General features: G+C 49.2%; 1 protein-coding gene across 3 annotated transcripts in view; it reads right to left on the bottom strand.

Annotated features, from left to right (window-relative positions):
- The window catches only part of ABHD11 (abhydrolase domain containing 11), a 62,613-nt gene that overhangs the window by 11,521 nt on the left and 32,574 nt on the right, over positions 1-18,518 (bottom strand). For 2 of the 3 annotated variants that reach the window (XM_068265760.1, XM_068265761.1), the window contains exons 2-5: positions 17,559-17,708; positions 15,624-15,759; positions 13,952-14,125; positions 11,598-11,768 (exon numbers count right to left, since the gene is read on the bottom strand). In XM_068265760.1, coding sequence (XP_068121861.1) covers positions 11,598-11,768; positions 13,952-14,125; positions 15,624-15,759; positions 17,559-17,680 — 603 coding nt within the window. In that variant the 5' untranslated portion in view covers positions 17,681-17,708. The remainder of the gene's footprint in view (positions 1-11,597; positions 11,769-13,951; positions 14,126-15,623; positions 15,760-17,558; positions 17,709-18,518) is intronic. The other variant, XM_068265759.1, reaches the window with a different exon arrangement.

Genomic DNA, 18,518 nt, shown 5'->3' with positions numbered 1-18,518 from the left:
CTCAGTGGACAGAATGTGATGTTACGAATGGACAATTCCACAGCAGTCTCTTACATCAGACGGCAGGGGGGCACGAGATCGAGGACGTTACTCCAGGAAGTATCACCGATCTTCAATCTGGCAGAACGAATGTTCAACACGCTGACCGCAACTTATATTCCCGGGACCACAGAACTCGAAAGCAGATTTCCTGAGCAGACACGATATCGACAACAACGAATGGAGTCTGAACAAATCAATCTTCCAGGAGATATGTCAACAATTAGGATCTCCCCAGCTGGACCTGATGGCAACTGCACTAAATACACAATGCAACAGCTTCATCTCGAGAAGATATACACCGACAGCTGTAGCAACGGATGCACTAGTAGCAGATTGGACATTCCAGACAGCATATGTGTTTCCTCCAATCCCACTGATACACAGGTTACTTATGAGGCTCAGCACGGAAAAAGTGACTCTTATAGCAGTGATCCCTTACTGGCCGAGGAGGCCGTGGTTTCCACTGCTGTGGCAAATGAAGACCTTACAGCCGCTGATGCTCCCGACAATTCCGGATTTACTAGTACAGGGACCGATCTCACATCCCAATCCATCCAGCCTAAAACTAGCGGCCTGGAAATTGAGAGGCGGAAGTTGGAATTATTAGGATTCTCGGATAAAGTAATAGAAACGATTCTAAAAGCAAGAAAGCCCTCTTCAAATGTATCCTATCAGAGAATCTGGACAAGATTTGTAGAATTTGCTGAACAAAATAGTTTTGACCCTCTAAAACCGAACATCTCACAACTACTACAATTCTTACAATCCGGAATGGATAAAGGCTTGGGCTACCATTCACTGAAAGTCCAGGTATCAGCAATTTCAGCACTAACAGACAAAAGATGGGCATTACATCCACTAGTAGTACAATTCATAAAAGGAGTTATGAAGGAGAGGCCTCCCCGGAAAACGATATTTCCCAAATGGGATCTGCCGCTAGTACTAGATAATCTATCAAAAGCACCATACTCACCTACCAAAGACTGTTCTCTCGTACAACTGACACAAAAGGCAGTCTTTTTAGTGGCAATGTCTTCCGCTAGAAGAATATCAGAAATTCAGGCACTCGGATGGCAGGAGCCATTTTTGACATTTTTTCCAGACAGAATAGTATTGAGACCAATCCAACACTTTATTCCTAAGGTCTCGTCCGTGTTTCATTTCAATCCAGAATGGACATTACCAACCCTTATGGGAGAAGAAAACACCACACCTCATCCTCTTGATGTAGATGTATTGAAAAACTATGTATCACAAACAAGGGACTTAAGACAAACGGAAAGACTTTTCGTCATACCCACAGGAAGTAGAAAGAGGCAACCTGCATCCTCAAGGACTATAGCTAACTGGATTGTCATTATCATTCAAAACGCCTACAGGGCAAATAAACTGACGCCCCCACAACAGATATCAGCACACTCCACGAGAAGTGTGGCGGCATCGTGGGCGGCATTCACCAAAGTGTCTGCAGAAAAAGTGTGCCAGGCGGCCAGCTGTTCGTCTGTCAACACATTTATGAAACACTATAGAGTGGATCCTGCAGTGAATACGACCAGACAATTTGGTCAAAACGTACTAAGTGTTCATGTTGAGTGTGTATGAATAAAATTTTCAGCATTACACCTCATCCCTCCCATTGTATTTTTTGGCTAGTTAACTCCCTATTGTGCTGCCATTGACACATATGGAAAGCGGAAAATTGAATACTTACCTGCCGGTAATTTTCCTTTCCAGATGTGTCCATGGCAGCACAACGCTCCCACCCTAGATTCGGTAATGCCGAGTTAAAAAAGACTAGGGGAAGGAGTAATAGGGAGTAATTTATAGTTACAAGGTCCTATGGGGGTTAAGGGGCGGGGCTAAACCCTATTGTGCTGCCATGGACACATCTGGAAAGGAAAATTACCGGCAGGTAAGTATTCAATTTTCCGCTTTTTCATTGATTCTTGCATTTTTGGTTTAGCGTGGTGCTTGTTAGGCTAATCTTTTTTTCCTATGTATTTCATGCCAATTCTATAGCTTATAGCACACCTAGGCCTCATTACTATTTAGTAGTTATTTTGTTAGTGGTGCTTGTTCCCTCCCCCTTTTTATGTGGCAGTAATATGACAAAATGTGGAAAACTTCAAGGGGGCCGAATACTTTTGCAAACCACTGTACACCTTTTTTGTGAAAAAAAAACACAATAAACACTAGACAATGTAAACAAAACGACAATAACATTGTGATAAGATAATTAGAGGTCTCAGCAATGGTGAGTTCGCTATCAGATGTTCATCTAGAGCAGGGTTGTCCAACTAGCGGCCGCACTCGCCCTATTTTTGTATGACTCCCCCTTCTCTGGCAGGCCCACCTCTTGCTTGCACTTGGCTCCACCCCCATAGCCGGGACTTTAACCACTTTACCACCGTGGGAACGCGTATCTACGCCTCTTTAGACACCCTTTGACTACCAGGGGCGTAGATACACGCACCCCCCTGCCGCTACCGCTGCTGTTCATGCTCCCGCTCGCTCTTCCGCATTCGTGCATGCCGCCGCCCGCCCGGAGATCAATGAACGGGAAAAACCATTCCCGTTCGTTGATCTCAGCCCCCCAGCAATGATCGGCTGCTTCTATGAGAAGCAGCGCAATCGTGAAAAAAAAAAAAAGTTTCCCAGCCTCCCTGAACTTCCTGCAAGCGTACTTCCTATGGTTGCAGGACGCATTTACAAAAAACTACTGTGGCCATCTTGTGGCCAAATAGTAAAACTACACCCAAAAGCATTTTTCATATACAAATACATTTTTTTACATTATAAATTAACTCATTAACTCCCACACTCCCCAGTTGTTACCATTTTTTCTTTTTTGTAATTAAAAAAAAAATTACAATAATAAAAAAATACATAAATAGTTACCTTAGGGACTGAACTCTTTAAATATTTATATCAAGAGGGTATAACACTGTTACTTTATAAACTATAGGCCTGTAATTAGTGATGGACGCAAAACTGAAAAAAATGCACCTTTATTTCCAAATAAAATATTGGCGCCAAACATTGTGATAGGGACAAAATTTAAACGGTGTAATAACCGGGACTAATGGGCAAATAAATTTCATGGATTTTAATTACAGTAGCATGCATTATTAAAAACTATAATGGCCGAAAACTGAAAAATAATGTTTTTTCCCACATTTTTTCCTATTTTCCCATTAAAACACATTTAGAATAAAATAATTCTTGGCATAATGTCCCACCTAAAGAAACCCTAATTGGTGGCGAAAAAAACAAGATATAGTTAATTTCATTGCGATAAGTAATGATAAAGTTATAGACAAATTAATGGAAGGAGCGCTGAAAGGTGAAAATTGCTCTGGTGCTCAAGTGGTAAAACCCCTCAGTGGTGAAGTGGTTAATGCTCTGCCACCTCCAGACGAAAAATCCGGTGCTAGACACACACCCTGACCATGAAGTTGGGCAGCACTGATTCTAGAGTAAGAAGTTTTGAATCAGGATCTAGAGTAGTGATGTGTTTTATTGCTATGCAGAGGGGCAGGGAGGAGGGCCAGCCAAGCGGTGCATGAGGAATGCGAGCAGGGGGATTGGGGAGAACAATGTCCATGGCCAGCACTTGCCCGTGTTGATCTGCTGGGCTCTTCAATGATGCACAGAGGGGGATTAAGAACAGCCATACACACACTAGAGACCCAGGAGAAGTGGTTACCCACCTCAGACGAGTTTAATTGAGCGTGTGTACAAGGCTTAACACACTCTAAGGCTAAAGGTGCGTACACACACACTACTGGTTAGAGAACGATGGGTCAGTCAGACCCTCTCGCTAGGCGGGCGTTCTCCCGACAGTAGTGCGTGTGTACAGTCTGACGGACCCATCGTTCTAACCAGCAGTGTGTGTGTATGCACCTTAAAGCGGTATCGTCACCATAAAAATCTAATTTCAACAGCAACTGGTCTGAGTATATTAAGTGATAAAGATGCTAATCCTGCATTCAAAACTTTCAAAACGTTTTCTGCTGTTATGATTTGGAGTTATCATATACCTTAGGAGCACTGGCTCTTTAGTAGTCATTGCCAAAGAATTGCATGTTGGGGGTTATTTTTATCTATAATATACTCCTCCTCTTCCCTTTATTTCCCTGTCTGCTGCTTATCTGAAACCTGATCCCCTACTCACTTGTGTTTACAAGCAAGGCTGAGGTGACTCAGTGATTGGAGGAGACAAGAAAAAAGTAAAGGGCAGAAATGACATCACGAGTTAGCCTTTACTGTGGGCAAAAGACATGGCCCCCACCAGGAACAGAATTCTCGTCATTTACTATATAACATTCACTGAAATCAAAACGTGGACAGTACAATACATGTGTTATGGTTATGTAAGTAGATCAAGTATTTATCTACTTATATATGTGTTTTTTTTCCCTGGAATAGTATGGCTGATCCTACTGCTTTAAGAATGTCCATGCTGCCTCCAGTCACTCAACTAGTTCATGTGTGAAAGAAAACTTCCTGTTTTGTTCAGCTGTTTACTTATGCAGGAAGAGGAAATACCTGAGCTATCTGTGCGGAACGAGAGTACAGATTCTAGGTTAGATATAAGTGCAATTTGTGCTTATAGAGAACCCGAGGTGGGTTTGAAGAATATTATCTGCATACAGAGGCTGGATCTGCCTATACAGCCCAGCCTCTGTTGCTATCCCAAACCCCCCTAAGGTCCCCCTGCACTCTGCAATCCCTCATAAATCACAGCCACGCTGCTGACAGCTTGTCAGAGCTGGCTGTGTTTATCTCTATAGTGTCAGTCTGCTGCTCTCCCCGCCTCCTGCAGAACTCCAGTCCCCGCCTGCATCCCTTCCCTCCCTGCTGATTGGAGGGAAGGGACGGGGGCAGGGACCGGAGCTATGCAGGAGGCGGGGGAGTAGCTGACACTGACACTACAGATGTAAACACAGCCTCACAGCACGGCTGTGATTTATGAGGGATTGCAGAGTGCAGGGGGACCTTAGTGGGGTTTGGGATAGCAACAGAGGCTAGGCTGTATAGGCAGATCCAGCCTCTGTATGCAGATAACATTCTTTAAACACACCTCGGGTTCGCTTTAAGGGTGATTTGGGAAATTCCTAGCTGGCCACCCATTGATATTGAAAGGTATCGGCCATAATTGGAAAGGTGGGAAATGAACAGGAATAAACCTCCAGTCAGAATTCCTTTAACTTCTTAACGTCCGCTCCACGCCAATTGGTGTGGACGCAGCGCAGCCCCAGTACCGTTCAACGCCAATTGGCGTGAAGTCCTGGGGCGGGGTTTTGCAGGAGATCATGTGCACCGATGCACGCACATCTCCGATTGAAAGACGGAGCTCCATTCCGTCATCAGTCTCCCAGCCGCTAGGAGACTGTTGCCGTCTATTTACATGGTACAGCGCTGCGATCTACAGCAGCACTGTACTGTGACATGGCTGTCCCCTGGCAGGCACAAGAGTGATCGGCTGTCATAGTCTGATGCCTATGGCAGCCGATCGCGGCGATTGGCTGACGGGGTTAGGGAGGGCTTTCTGTAAAAAAAAAAAAAAAAGTGAAATAAAACAAAAAACAAATACATAAATAAACAAACAAACAGGGCGGCAGGAATCAGAGCCCACCAACAGAAATCTATGTTGGTAGGCAGAAAAGGGGAGGATCACTAGTGTGCTGAGGTGTACGGCCCTGAAGTGAGGCCTTTAAGCTGCAGTGGCCTAAATTGTAAAAAAATAGCCTGGTCACTAGGGGGGAGAAGCCTGTGGTCCTTAAGTGGGTAATTTCACAGCTGTAAAGTATCAATGAATTGATGTTACTGAATGTATACATGTACACTGCTATTTACACTGCCTTAATAAGGCCACAACACTTCATAAATTACATTTTCTATACTGTAAAGAATTCTTATTAAAGTATTTGTGGTTAGCAGACTTTGCACACATAAGATTCATAGGCATGGAAGATATCTAGCTTAGCCCAAAGAGCTCCCACTTTGGAATTATTTTTTTCCTAGAATGGTCTGAACTGGCACTGTGCACACGGCTTACAGCAATAAAGAGGGATCAGAATCAAGTACACATGAGGGGGCTGCTGTACATGGAAGAGTGTGGCTGCACATGAGGAGGCTGCTTTACATGGAAGAGTGTGGCTGCACATGAGGGGGCTGCTGTACATTGCAGAGTGTGGCTGCACATGAGGGGGCTGCTGTACATTGCAGAGTGTGGCTGCACATGAGGAGGCTGCTGTACATGGAAGAGTGTGGCTGCACGAGGGGGCTGCTGTACATGGAAGAGTGTGGCTGCACATGAGGTACATGGAAGAGTGTGGCTGCACGAGGGGGCTGCTGTACATGGAAGAGTGTGGCTGCACATGAGGAGGCTGCTGTACATGGCAGAGTGTGGCTGCACATGAGGAGGCTGCTGTACATGGAAGAGTGTGGCTGCACATGAGGGGGCTGCTGTACATGTGAGAGTGTGGCTGCACATGAGGAGGCTGCTGTACATGGAAGAGTGTGGCTGCACATGAGGGGGCTGCTGTACATGGAAGAGTGTGGCTGCACATGAGGGGGCTGTTGTACATGGAAGAGTGTGGCTGCACATGAGGGGGCTGCCGTACATGGAAGAGTGTGGCTGCACATGAGGAGGCTGCTGTACATGGAAGAGTGTGGCTGCACATGAGGGTGCTGCTGCACATGGAAGAGTGTGGCTGCACATGAGGGGGCTGCTCTACACGGAAGAGTGTGGCTGCACATGAGGGGGCTGCTGTACATGGAAGAGTGTGGCTGCACATGATGAGGCTGCTGTACATGGAAGAGTGTGGCTGCACATGAGAGGCTGCTGTACATGGAAGAGTGTGGCTGCACATGATGAGGCTGCTGCTGTACATGGAAGAGTGTGGCTGCACATGAGGAGCTGCTGTACATGGAAGAGTGTGGCTGCACATGAGGGGGCTGCTGTACATGGAAGAGTGTGGCTGCACACGAGGGAGCTGCTGTATATGGAAGAGTGTGGCTGCACATGAGGGGGCTGCTGTACATGGAAGAGTGGGGCTGCACATGAGGAGGCTGCTGTACATGGAAGAGTGTGGCTGCACATGAGGGGGCTGCTGTACATGGGAGAGTGTGGCTGCACATGAGGAGGTTGCTGTACATAGAGTGTGGCTGCACATGAGGTACATGGAAGAGTGTGGCTGCACATGAGGGGGCTGCTGTACATGGAAGAGTGTGGCTGCACATGAGGAGGCTGCTGCACATGGAAGAGTGTGGCTGCACATGAGGGAGCTGCTGTACATGGAAGAGTGGGGCTGCACATGAGGGGGCTTCTGTACATGGAAGAGTGGGGCTGCACATGAGGGGGATGCTGTACATGGAAGAGTGTGGCTGCATACAAGGGGGCTGCTGTACATGGCAGAGTGTGGCTGCACATGAGGAGGCTGCTGTACATGGAAGAGTGTGGCTGCACATGAGGGGGCTGCTGTACATGAAAAAGTGTGGCTGCACATGAGGGGGCTGCTGTACATGGAAGAGTGTGGCTGCGTATGAGGGGGCTGCTGTACATGGAAGAGTGTGGCTGCACATGAGGGGGCTGCTGCACATGGAAGAGTGTGGCTGCACATGAGGGGGCTGCTGTACATGGAAGAGTGTGGCTGCACATGAGGGGGCTGCTGTACATGGAAGAGTGTGGCTGCACATGAGGAGGCTGCTGTACATGGAAGAGTGTGGCTGCACATGAGGAGGCTGCTGTACATGGAAGAGTGTGGCTGCACATGAGGGGGCTGCTGTACATGGAAGAGTGTGGCTGCTGTACATGGAAGAGTGTGGCTGCACATGAGGGGGCTGCTGTACATGGAAGAGTGTGGCTGCACATGAGGGGGCTGCTCTACACGGAAGAGTGTGGCTGCACATGAGGGGGCTGCTGTACATGGAAGAGTGTGGCTGCACATGATGAGGCTGCTGTACATGGAAGAGTGTGGCTGCACATGAGAGGCTGCTGTACATGGAAGAGTGTGGCTGCACACGAGGAGCTGCTGTACATGGAAGAGTGTGGCTGCACATGAGGGGGCTGCTGTACATGGAAGAGTGGGGCTGCACATGAGGAGGCTGCTGTACATGGAAGAGTGTGGCTGCACATGAGGGGGCTGCTGTACATGGGAGAGTGTGGCTGCACATGAGGAGGTTACTGTACATAGAAGAGTGTGAATGCACATGAGGTACATGGAAGAGTGTGGCTGCACATGAGGAGGCTGCTGTACATGGAAGAGTGTGGCTGCACATGAGGGAGCTGCTGTACATGGAAGAGTGTGGCTGCACATGAGGGGGCTGCTGTACATAGAAGAGTGGGGCTGCACATGAGGGGGCTTCTGTACATGGAAGAGTGGGGCTGCACATGAGGGGGATGCTGTACATGGAAGAGTGTGGCTGCATACAAGGGGGCTGCTGTACATGGCAGAGTGTGGCTGCACATGAGGAGGCTGCTGTACATGGCAGAGTGTGGCTGCACATGAGGAGGCTGCTGTACATGGAAGAGTGTGGCTGCACATGAGGGGGCTGCTGTACATGAAAAAGTGTGGCTGCACATGAGGGGGCTGCTGTACATGGAAGAGTGTGGCTGCCTATGAGGGGGCTGCTGTACATGGAAGAGTGTGGCTGCACATGAGGGGGCTGCTGTACATGGAAGAGTGTGGCTGCATATGAGGGGGCTGCTGTACATGGAAAAGTGTGGCTGCACATGAGGGGCTGCTGTACACGGAAGAGTGTGGCTGCACATGAGGGGGCTGCTGTACATGGAAGAGTGTGGCTGCACATGAGGGAGCTGCTGTAAATGGAAGAGTGGGGCTGCACATGAGGGGGCTGCTGTACATGGAAGAGTGTTGCTGCACACGAGGGAGCTGCTGTACATGGAAGAGTGTGGCTGCACATGAGGAGGCTGCTATACATGGAAGAGTGTGGCTGCTGTACATGGAAGAATGTGGCTGCACATGAGGGGGCTGCTGTACATGGAAGAGTGTGGCTGCACATGAGGGGGCTGCTGTACATGGAAGAGTGTGGCTGCACATGAGGGGGCTGCTGTACATGGAAGAATGTGGCTGCACATGAGGGGGCTGCTGTACATGGAAGAGTGTGGCTGCATATGAGGGGGCTGCTGTACATGGAAGAGTGTGGCTGCACATGAGGGGGCTGCTGCACATTGCAGAGTGTGGCTGCACATGAGGAGGCTGCTGTACATGGAAGAGTGTGGCTGCACATGAGGGGGCTGCTGCACATTGCAGAGTGTGGCTGCACATGAGGAGGCTGCTGTACATGGCAGAGTGTGGCTGCACATGAGGAGGCTGCTGTACATGGCAGAGTGTGGCTGCACATGAGGAGGCTGCTGTACATGGCAGAGTGTGGCTGCACATGAGGGGGCTGCTGTACATGGCAGAGTGTGGCTGCACATGAGGGGGCTGCTGTAAATGGAAGAGTGGGGCTGCACATGAGGGGGCTGCTGTACATGGAGGAGTGTGGCTGCACATGAGGGGGCTGCTGTACATGGAAGAGTGTGGCTGCACATGAGGGGGCTGCTGTACATGGCAGAGTGTGGCTGCACATGAGGAGGCTGCTTTACATGGAAGAGTGTGGCTGCACATGAGGAGGCTGCTGTACATGGAAGAGTGTGGCTGCACATGAGGGGGCTGCTGCACATGGAAGGGTGTGGCTGCACATGAGGGGGCTGCTGCACATGGAAGAGTGTGGCTGCACATGAGGAGGCTGCTGTACATGGAAGAGTGTGGCTGCACATGAGGGGGCTGCTGTACATTGCAGAGTGTGGCTGCACATGAGGGGGCTGCTGTACATGGAAGAGTGTGGCTGCACATGAGGGGGCTGCTGTACATGGAAGAGTGTGGCTGCACATGAGGGGGCTGCTGTACATGGAAGGGTGTAGCTGCACATGAGGAGGCTGCTGTACATGGAAGAGTGTGGCTGCACATGAGGGGGCTGCAGTACATGGAAGAGTGTGGCTGCACATGAGGAGGCTGCTGTACATGGCAGAGTGTGGCTGCACATGAGGAGGCTGCTGTACATGGAAGAGTGTGGCTGCACATGAGGAGGCTGCTGTACATGGAAGAGTGTGGCTGCACATGAGGAGGCTGCTGTACATGGCAGAGTGTGGCTGCACATGAGAAGGCTGCTGTACATGGCAGAGTGTGGCTGCACATGAGGGGGCTACTGTACATGGAAGAGTGTGGCTGCACATGAGGGGGCTGCTGTAAATGGAAGAGTGGGGCTGCACATGAGGGGGCTGCTGTACATGGAAGAGTGTGGCCGCACATGAGGGGGCTGCTGTACATGGCAGAGTGTGGCTGCACATGAGAAGGCTGCTGTACATGGAAGAGTGTGGCTGCACATGAGGAGGCTGCTGCACATGGAAGGGTGTGGCTGCACATGAGGGGGCTGCTGTACATGGAAGAGTGTGGCTGCACATGAGGGGGCTGCTGTACATGGAAGAGTGTGGCTGCACATGAGGAGGCTGCTGTACATGGAAGAGTGTGGCTGCACATGAGGAGGCTGCTGTACATGGAAGAGTGTGGCTGCACATGAGGGGGCTGCTGTACATGGAAGGGTGTGGCTGCTGTACATGGAAGAGTGTGGCTGCACATGAGGGGGCTGCTGTACATGGAAGAGTGTGGCTGCACATGAGGGGGCTGCTGCACATGGAAGAGTGTGGCTGCACATGAGGGGGCTGCTGTACATGGAAGAGTGTGGCTGCACATGAGGAGGCTGCTGTACATGGAAGAGTGTGGCTGCACATGAGGAGGCTGCTGTACATGGAAGAGTGTGGCTGCACATGAGGAGGCTGCTGTACATGGAAGAGTGTGGCTGCACATGAGGGGGCTGCTGTACATGGAATAGTGTGGCTGCACATGAGGGGGCTGCTGTACATGGAAGAGTGTGGCTGCACATGAGGGGGCTGCTGTACATGGAAGAATGTGGCTGCACATGAGGGGGCTGCTGTACATGGAAGAGTGTGGCTGCACATTAGGAGGCTGCTGTACATGGAAGAGTGTGGCTGCACATGAGGGGGCTGCTGTACATGGAAGAGTGTGGCTGCACATGAGGGGGCGGCTGTACATGGAAGAGTGTGGCTGCACATGAGGGGGCTGCTGTACATGGAAGAGTGTGGCTGCACATGAGGAGGCTGCTGTACATGGAAGAGTGTGGCTGCACATGATGAGGCTGCTGTACATGGAAGAGTGTGGCTGCACATGAGGGGGCTGCTGCACATGGAAGAGTGTGGCTGCACACGAGGAGGCTGCTGTACATGGAAGAGTGTGACTGCACATGAGGGGGCTGCTGTACATGGAAGAGTGTGGCTGCACACAAGGAGGCTGCTGCACTTGGAAGAGTGTGGCTGCACATGAGGGGGCTGCTGTACATGGAAGTAAGCAGCACGAGAGGGACTTTAAAATACAGAATTATATCATACAGCACCATGCCTTTGTGCGCCCAAAGCACTTGTATACGAATGGAATTGTGGGTAATACAAGAAGATGCCAAAGCCCTACCTGCACTGTGGCGCTGAGCTGCTGTTCTGCCAGTCTCCGTGCTGTTGATCTGGGCATCTTTCCCTCCAGATGCACATTCTGCATGGCTTTGATGTAGTGTGGGAAACCAGTCTGGGGGCCTGTGGGAGAGGGACTAATATCCACTGAGACCAAGCGCTCCACCAGCTGAGGCTGAGACATGCAGAAAGATAGGAACAATGGCTAAGTTCAGTTTTATTTCATAATTATTGTCGGATTGCTACAGATATTTGCAATCAGAGATTACTGTATATAATATGCTGGAGCTATGGTGCATATTACAAGTGTGAATAACATCCGCAAAATAACATGAAAGGCTGTATTGCGAAAAAGTATTCTAAGCAATAATTCACCCACATCAATTCTTTATAAGGCCGCTTTTTAGACCAGTCTGAAATTAAATTGTATTCATGTGAACTGTTTATACAGGTGGTCCAATCTTCTGCATAAATTCTACTCTTACCGCTCAGCACAGAAAGAGCTACCGGTATTTACAATGTACCGAGGATGTCAGGAATGTGACCTCAAATGCCGGGCTTTCTGAAATCCGGATGTGCCATCACATCGGTCCCGCTCTACTGTGCAGGCTCGAGTCACCTGCGTAGTAGAGCGAACAGATCAGGCTCGGCTATTTCTGCCTGGGCCCATCGGAAAGCCGTCACTGCACCTGCGCTGGAGTGGGGAGGGTAAATATTTACATGTCCGATCTGCGGCTGACAGCGCTGGATCCCGGAGGGTGAAGAGGATGGGGGTAGCCTCATTAGGATCCAGAGGCTTCCCCTTTCCAAGGTAAGTATCCCCCAGGGGAAGTTTTCTTTATTTTTTTATGATAGATTTTCTTAAAGTAAACCCGAAGTGAGAGGTATATGGAGGCTGCCACATTTAGTTCCTTTTAAGCAATACCAGTTGCCTGGCAGCCCTGCTGATCCTCTGCCTCTATCGGCGTAAGGTCCTGCGGGCCTGTTTTGCAAGAGATCGCGCTGATGCGCACGCATCTCCGCTTGGTAGGCGGAGCTCCACCCCGCCTTCAGTCTCCCAGCAGCAATCGCCACTAGAAGACTGTTAGACCATGAAACCAACGTCTAATTACCTCGTACAGCGCTGCGATCTAAGGCAGCGCTGTAGTGGGGACAGCCGTGTGACACAGCTGTTCCCTCCAGAGGCTCAGGGGTGATCGGCTGTCATAGGCTGAAGCCTATGAAAGCTGATCACAGTGATTGGCTGGCGGAAGGAGGGAGGGAGGGGGAATTATAAAATTAATTAAAAAAAAAAAAATAGTAAAAAAATATTAGTAAAATAAACAAATAAATATTTATAAAAAAAACAGACAAACAAACAAACACCTGGGGTGCGATCAGACCCCACCAGCAGAGAGCTCTGTTGGTGGGGAAAAAAGAGGGGGGGGGGGGGATCATTTGTGTACGGACATGTGCGGCCCTTCAACGAGGCCTTAACCTCCCTGGCGGTTTATTTATTTTGCCAGGGAGGCTGCAATGTTTTTTTTTTAATAAAAAAAAAAAATATTTCATGCAGCCAACTGAAAGTTGGCTGCATGAAAGCCCACTAGAGGGCGCTCCTGATCCGTACTTTCGATCGCCTCCGGCAATCGAAAGTAACAAGATAGGCCGCAATGAGCGGCCTATCTTGTTTCGCTTTCCTCGTCGCCATGGCGACGAGCGGAGTGACGTCATGGACGTCAGTCGACGTCCTGACGTCAGAGCCGCCCGATCCAGCCCCTAGCGCCGGCCGGAACTGTTTGTTCCGGCTGCGCTGGGCTCGGGCGGCTGGGGGGACCCTCTTTCGCCGCTGCACGCGGCGGATCGCCACGGAGCGGCGGCGATCGGGCAGCACACGCGGCTGGCAAAGTGCCAGCTGCGTGTGCTGCTTTTTTCAGAACCGAAATCGGCCCAGCAGGGCCTGAGCGGCGACCTCCGGCGGCATACCCCGAGCTCAGCTCGGGATTACCGCCAAGGAGGTTAAAGCTGCAGTGGCCCATTTCTTGAAAAATGGCCTGGTCTTTAGGGGGGTTTAACACTGCAGTCCTCAAGTGGTTAAACGTGGCCAGTAATGATCCAATCTTTTTTGTCCAATCTTACCATTTCTATGTAATATAAGGGACTCACTACAGTATCCATTCAATATATTCACTCAGCTTACCCTTCTACTACATACATTTGGTAAGATTGTACAAAGAAGATTGGATCATTAGTGGCCACCATTACAGTTCCTCTTTAAGCCTCTTACAGTAACACGAAGCAGAAACGTTTTTCTCGGCTAGCAGCAATTTCCCAGTCACTAGAGTTAACACCCAAAATATCTAACAGTTCACAGCTTACTTCTTTCAGTGCCAAGGTCATAGCGGTCTTGCCTCCCATGCTGTGGCCTATTAAGACACAACTCGGAATTTCAAGTTGCTGAAGGAGGTGCTGCACATCAGCACTCATTGCTTGGTATGTCATGATGTCACTGTGAGGGCTGCTGCCATGGTTACGGGCATCTAATGTCAGAACCTGAAATGCAGAGAGGCATCGAGGTAGAATTAACATAACAAGGGCAATATGCAAGAGCATGATTACAGCCAGAGCAGTCCACACAAATATTATGGGATGCCAAAACATAAAGGTCCTGGCAGTGCCAGTCATTGATATAAGCAGCAACATTATTAAGAGAGTACAGTTTTGCAACCTCTATGCAGTTAGTATGTAAACAATTACACAGTATAGCAGTGTTTGTCACCAATTTTAAATAGTGCAGTTCACAGTCAAGGACTGTGTAGAAGAGGGCTATCTAAAGTATGGCAGGTGCTATGGGCGCTACAGATGCCATGTTACCGCCACAATCAGATGTGAGAAGCCCAAGGGATAGGAGGCTCCGATACATAGCACCCCCTTACCCTTGCAGCACACATTCCCTCTACCATCTGTGGCCAGTGATTGGACACACACTGGAGGAGCAAGATCATAGGGGGCTGTAATAGGAGCACAGGACAAACACAGCAGAGGCAGCAGCTGCATAAAGCCATGGGCTGCAGCTCTGCAACAGAAGAAAATGTAGATAAGGTCTCCAACATTACAAAAACAAAGTCCCCAGACTTGGTAAATGATAACTAGGCTCTACTTTTGTTAATGTTGTTATCTAAGCTTTCCTTGTATGTACAAAGTTTGCCATTTAGATAAGCAGACAGAAATCTTAAAGGAAGAACACATTTTAATTTATATTTTTAAAAAACATATGTTGAAAATAAAAATGATTTTAAGTATTAAATCTTATGATTGTAAATAATACGATCTAGGCAGGATGGCCAGCATCTTTGTATAGCTCCTTTCAGGGGCGTAACTAGGTCCCCCGGGGCCCCCCCTGCAGGGCCCGCTCGGGGTCGTTTTGTGGGGCTGGAGGGGTCACAGCATGAGGGGAAAGCCATGCTGCACTTCGGCGGGGAGGGGGGACGGTCCCCCCCTCCCTCACCTCGGACTCTCCCCATCCAGCATCAATACCATTGTGTGAGCAGCGGCGGGCAGCGGCAGCTACATACCTTCCGTGTGCTCCAGCGAGGACGTTTCTCTCTCTCTCTAGCCTCTGACGCGACTTCCTGTTTATACAGGAAGTCGCGTCAGACACTAGATGGAGAAACGTCCTCGCTGGAGCGCACGGAAGGTATGTAGCTGCCGCTGCTCACACAATGGTATTGATGCTGGATGGGGAGAGTCCGAGGTGAGGGAGGGGGTGACCGTCCCCCCCCTCCCCGCCGAAGTGCAGCATGGCTTTCCCCTCAGCCCCCCAAAATGGACCCGAGCAGGCCCCAGGGGGGGGGGCCCTCGAGGGCAGGGGCTTCAGGGCCTATTGTTACTCCAGTGGCTCCTTTCTAGGGAGCGTTTTTGAAAAGATTAAGGCTCCATTTTCATTTTTGCCAGTATCTGAGGCTGACATCGCTGCTTGTGCAGGTCGCATCTAAATCCTTCTGGCAATGCATAGCAAAAACAAAACATACATAGCATGATGAGTGCCTACCTTTCTCCCTGTCTTCCGCACCAAGGCTTTGGCAATAGATTGAAAGTTTGACTTGCTACCGAATAACCCATGAAGTAAAACCAGAGGCGGAGCAGGCGATTGTCCCTCATAAAGGTCGTATGATAGGGAAACCACTCTGTACATAGGAAAGAAGTTCAGTGGATGTAAGTTATGCAATCACTGCAATACTTTTACAGTTCAGAGGCTGCAAAGCTCATTTTGTTCCATGACCAACTTAAAGTGTACCTGAGATGGGGCAGGAGAAAAAAGAAAAATTATACATACGTGCTGATCGCTCCCTCGTCGTCCTCCACCCATGACTGGATCCTCTGCAATTGCCCCCATTAAGTCCCCCAGTAGGGGCCAGTCGGGGCAGAAGCCGTCTGGCCGCATGCGCTCCCGTGGCCATAAGTGTTCTGTGCCTAGGCAGTAGTACTGCACAGGTGCAGAACACTTCCAGCGGCGAGAGCGCGATGGGGGCATGTACGTGGCTAGGCATGTGCAATACGCCCCAGACTGGAGGACTTTCAGCAGCCAACTGCGGAGGATCCAGGTGGTGGCAGAGGACAACGAGGAAGTGATCAGCCTGGTGGAAGCACCAGTTTGTTAAAAGGTCTCTCTGACTCTTTAAAGTATTTTAATGTGTCTTAGCCATACACCACCATGGAATGATGAAAATCCCCAGCAACTCAACCCCCCAAAAATAGGGAGTACAGCTTTAACTGGGAAGGTAAACCCTAACCCTCCCATCCACACCCAACCAGTGTGCAGCTCCCTGCCCACCTTACCCAAGAGAGAAGCATGCAATTGTATTCAATTTTTATTGACTGCAACTAATCAGCCTCATACAAGGGTACATGAACTGTCACCCGCTGGGATCGGGACTTGACCCCCCCAGGCAACAGTTTGGGGCCAAGTTCTGTACAGGCGCATCGTTAGCCTGCAGAATAGCACCTCATTCTGTTGCTGATGTCGTGACACAAGACGGAAATGGCACACAAGGTGAAGCAGAACTATGCCCTGGGCCTGTGCTTCGCTGAGACAATCCGCCAGGCTCATTGATCACCAAGGCATCAAGGGAGAATGGGAGCCACTGTACACGCACTAGATTCTCAGCAGAGGTGGCCCCTGGCCGAGAACCATCTAGACTAGATTGTGTACCAGGCTGTAGAATGTCAATTGACTTCATGGTAACATTTTGATTGTATAACTATTTGGTTACACTCTATTTAAAGGGAGTCTGAAGCGCAAATTAAAAAACAAAACAGATACTTACCTAAGGAGAGGGAAGGCTCTGCATCCTATAGTCTTCCCGTTCCTCTCCTTGTCCCTTTGTTCATGTGCTGGCTGCCCCGTTAGCAGTCTCCGACCGATGTGTCAGAGACTGCTCTCTTCCGCTTTGGGTGGGCTTCATAAGTCTTCGGAAGCACTCAGGCTCCCGAAGACAGGCCGCTACATACTGCACATGCGCGAGCGCCCTCTCTCGCACACTCGCAGTACAGAGCCGCCTGTCTTCGGGAGCACTCAGGCTCCCAAAGACTTCCAAAGCCTCCCGCGGTGGGAGATTTAAACGGAACAGCCTGAGGAGGAATGAGGAGATAAGGAGAGGAATGGGAAGGCTCTGTAGGATCCAGAGCTTTCCCTCTCCTTAGGTGAGTATCTGTTTTTTTTTTTTTTTTTTCAAATAAGGATTCAGACTCACTTTAATGCAACGTCATTGTACAAACCTTCTCTGGGTAATTGTGAAATTTTGTGACTTACCTGTCATATCATATAACATAATATTAATACCAATAAAATCAGTTGACATAAATTGTGCGGTGTATTACCTCTCACTTCTCCACACTACTTTTTCGAAGGTCAGTCTTGGACAGCTTCCAATGACAAAGTAATGAGACAACACACAATTAGATTGCCAAGTCAGCAAGTGCTCACCCTCCATGTGATCTCCGGAGTGTCTGCCGATGGGGTTTCCCTGTGGTCCAGGCAGGGATTCTAGTTAGCTCTGCCAAACTCCGGCAGCTTTGTATAATCCTAGGACATACCAATAGCGGCATACCACACTGAGGAAGGACCACGACCTTCCTAAAGAAAAAAAAATATCAGACAAGAAAGGCAGAACCATGTAGTCATACAGTCATTTAATTTCTGGTAGAGGTTTTTATGTTGTTGGCTAGCTGCACACAGATCATCAAAAAGAAAAATAAGATAGCTTCAATATTACAACAGTAGGAGTAATCCTAGACTTGTTCTTTTCTAAAGGCTTCAGGAAGTACAGGTGATTTCAGAATTTGACTTCATTAGGTGAGTACTTCTAGACTAGTTTTGATGTGTTAACTGACCCTTGTCGCTGCCTCTAGCCATTGTGCTCCACGTCGTGTTCAAGCTCACCGATACTTCCTCCTTCAAAGCCTGAAGAAGGAAGCATTGTAGTGATGTCAAACGTGACGTGGATTGCAGCAGCCAAAGGACGAGTTAAGGGCGAACAAGGTTGAGTTAACACCAGCGGCTACTGACCACATGTAGGTACTGATTAGAAGAGTTTGGAAAGGGTTATGAATTCAAAGCTAAGTCAAAGCCAAACACGTCAACACTACTTTGGACTTTTAGGGCTTCTTCACACTGGGGCACTTTTCAGGGGTTTTGCAGACAGCTGGCGATCAGCAAAGAACTGTGTCAATGTAACCCTATGTAAGCATTCCCACTGCAGTATTACGATTTGTATAAAATCCCAAATGCGCTGCATGCATACGTATTCTCAGCCATCACACTGCATTTCTTGCTGCCCGAATAAAAAAGCAAAGCGCAATCTCCAAAAAAATCACACTGCACAATTGCTAGGAGACTGCGTTTTTGCAGTGTGAACTAGCTCTTTAGGGTTTTTTTATTTTTATT

This window comes from Hyperolius riggenbachi, chromosome 2 (genome assembly GCF_040937935.1).
Source record: "Hyperolius riggenbachi isolate aHypRig1 chromosome 2, aHypRig1.pri, whole genome shotgun sequence".
NCBI lineage: Eukaryota > Metazoa > Chordata > Amphibia > Anura > Hyperoliidae > Hyperolius > Hyperolius riggenbachi.
This window is presented reverse-complemented; position numbering and strand designations above follow the sequence as displayed.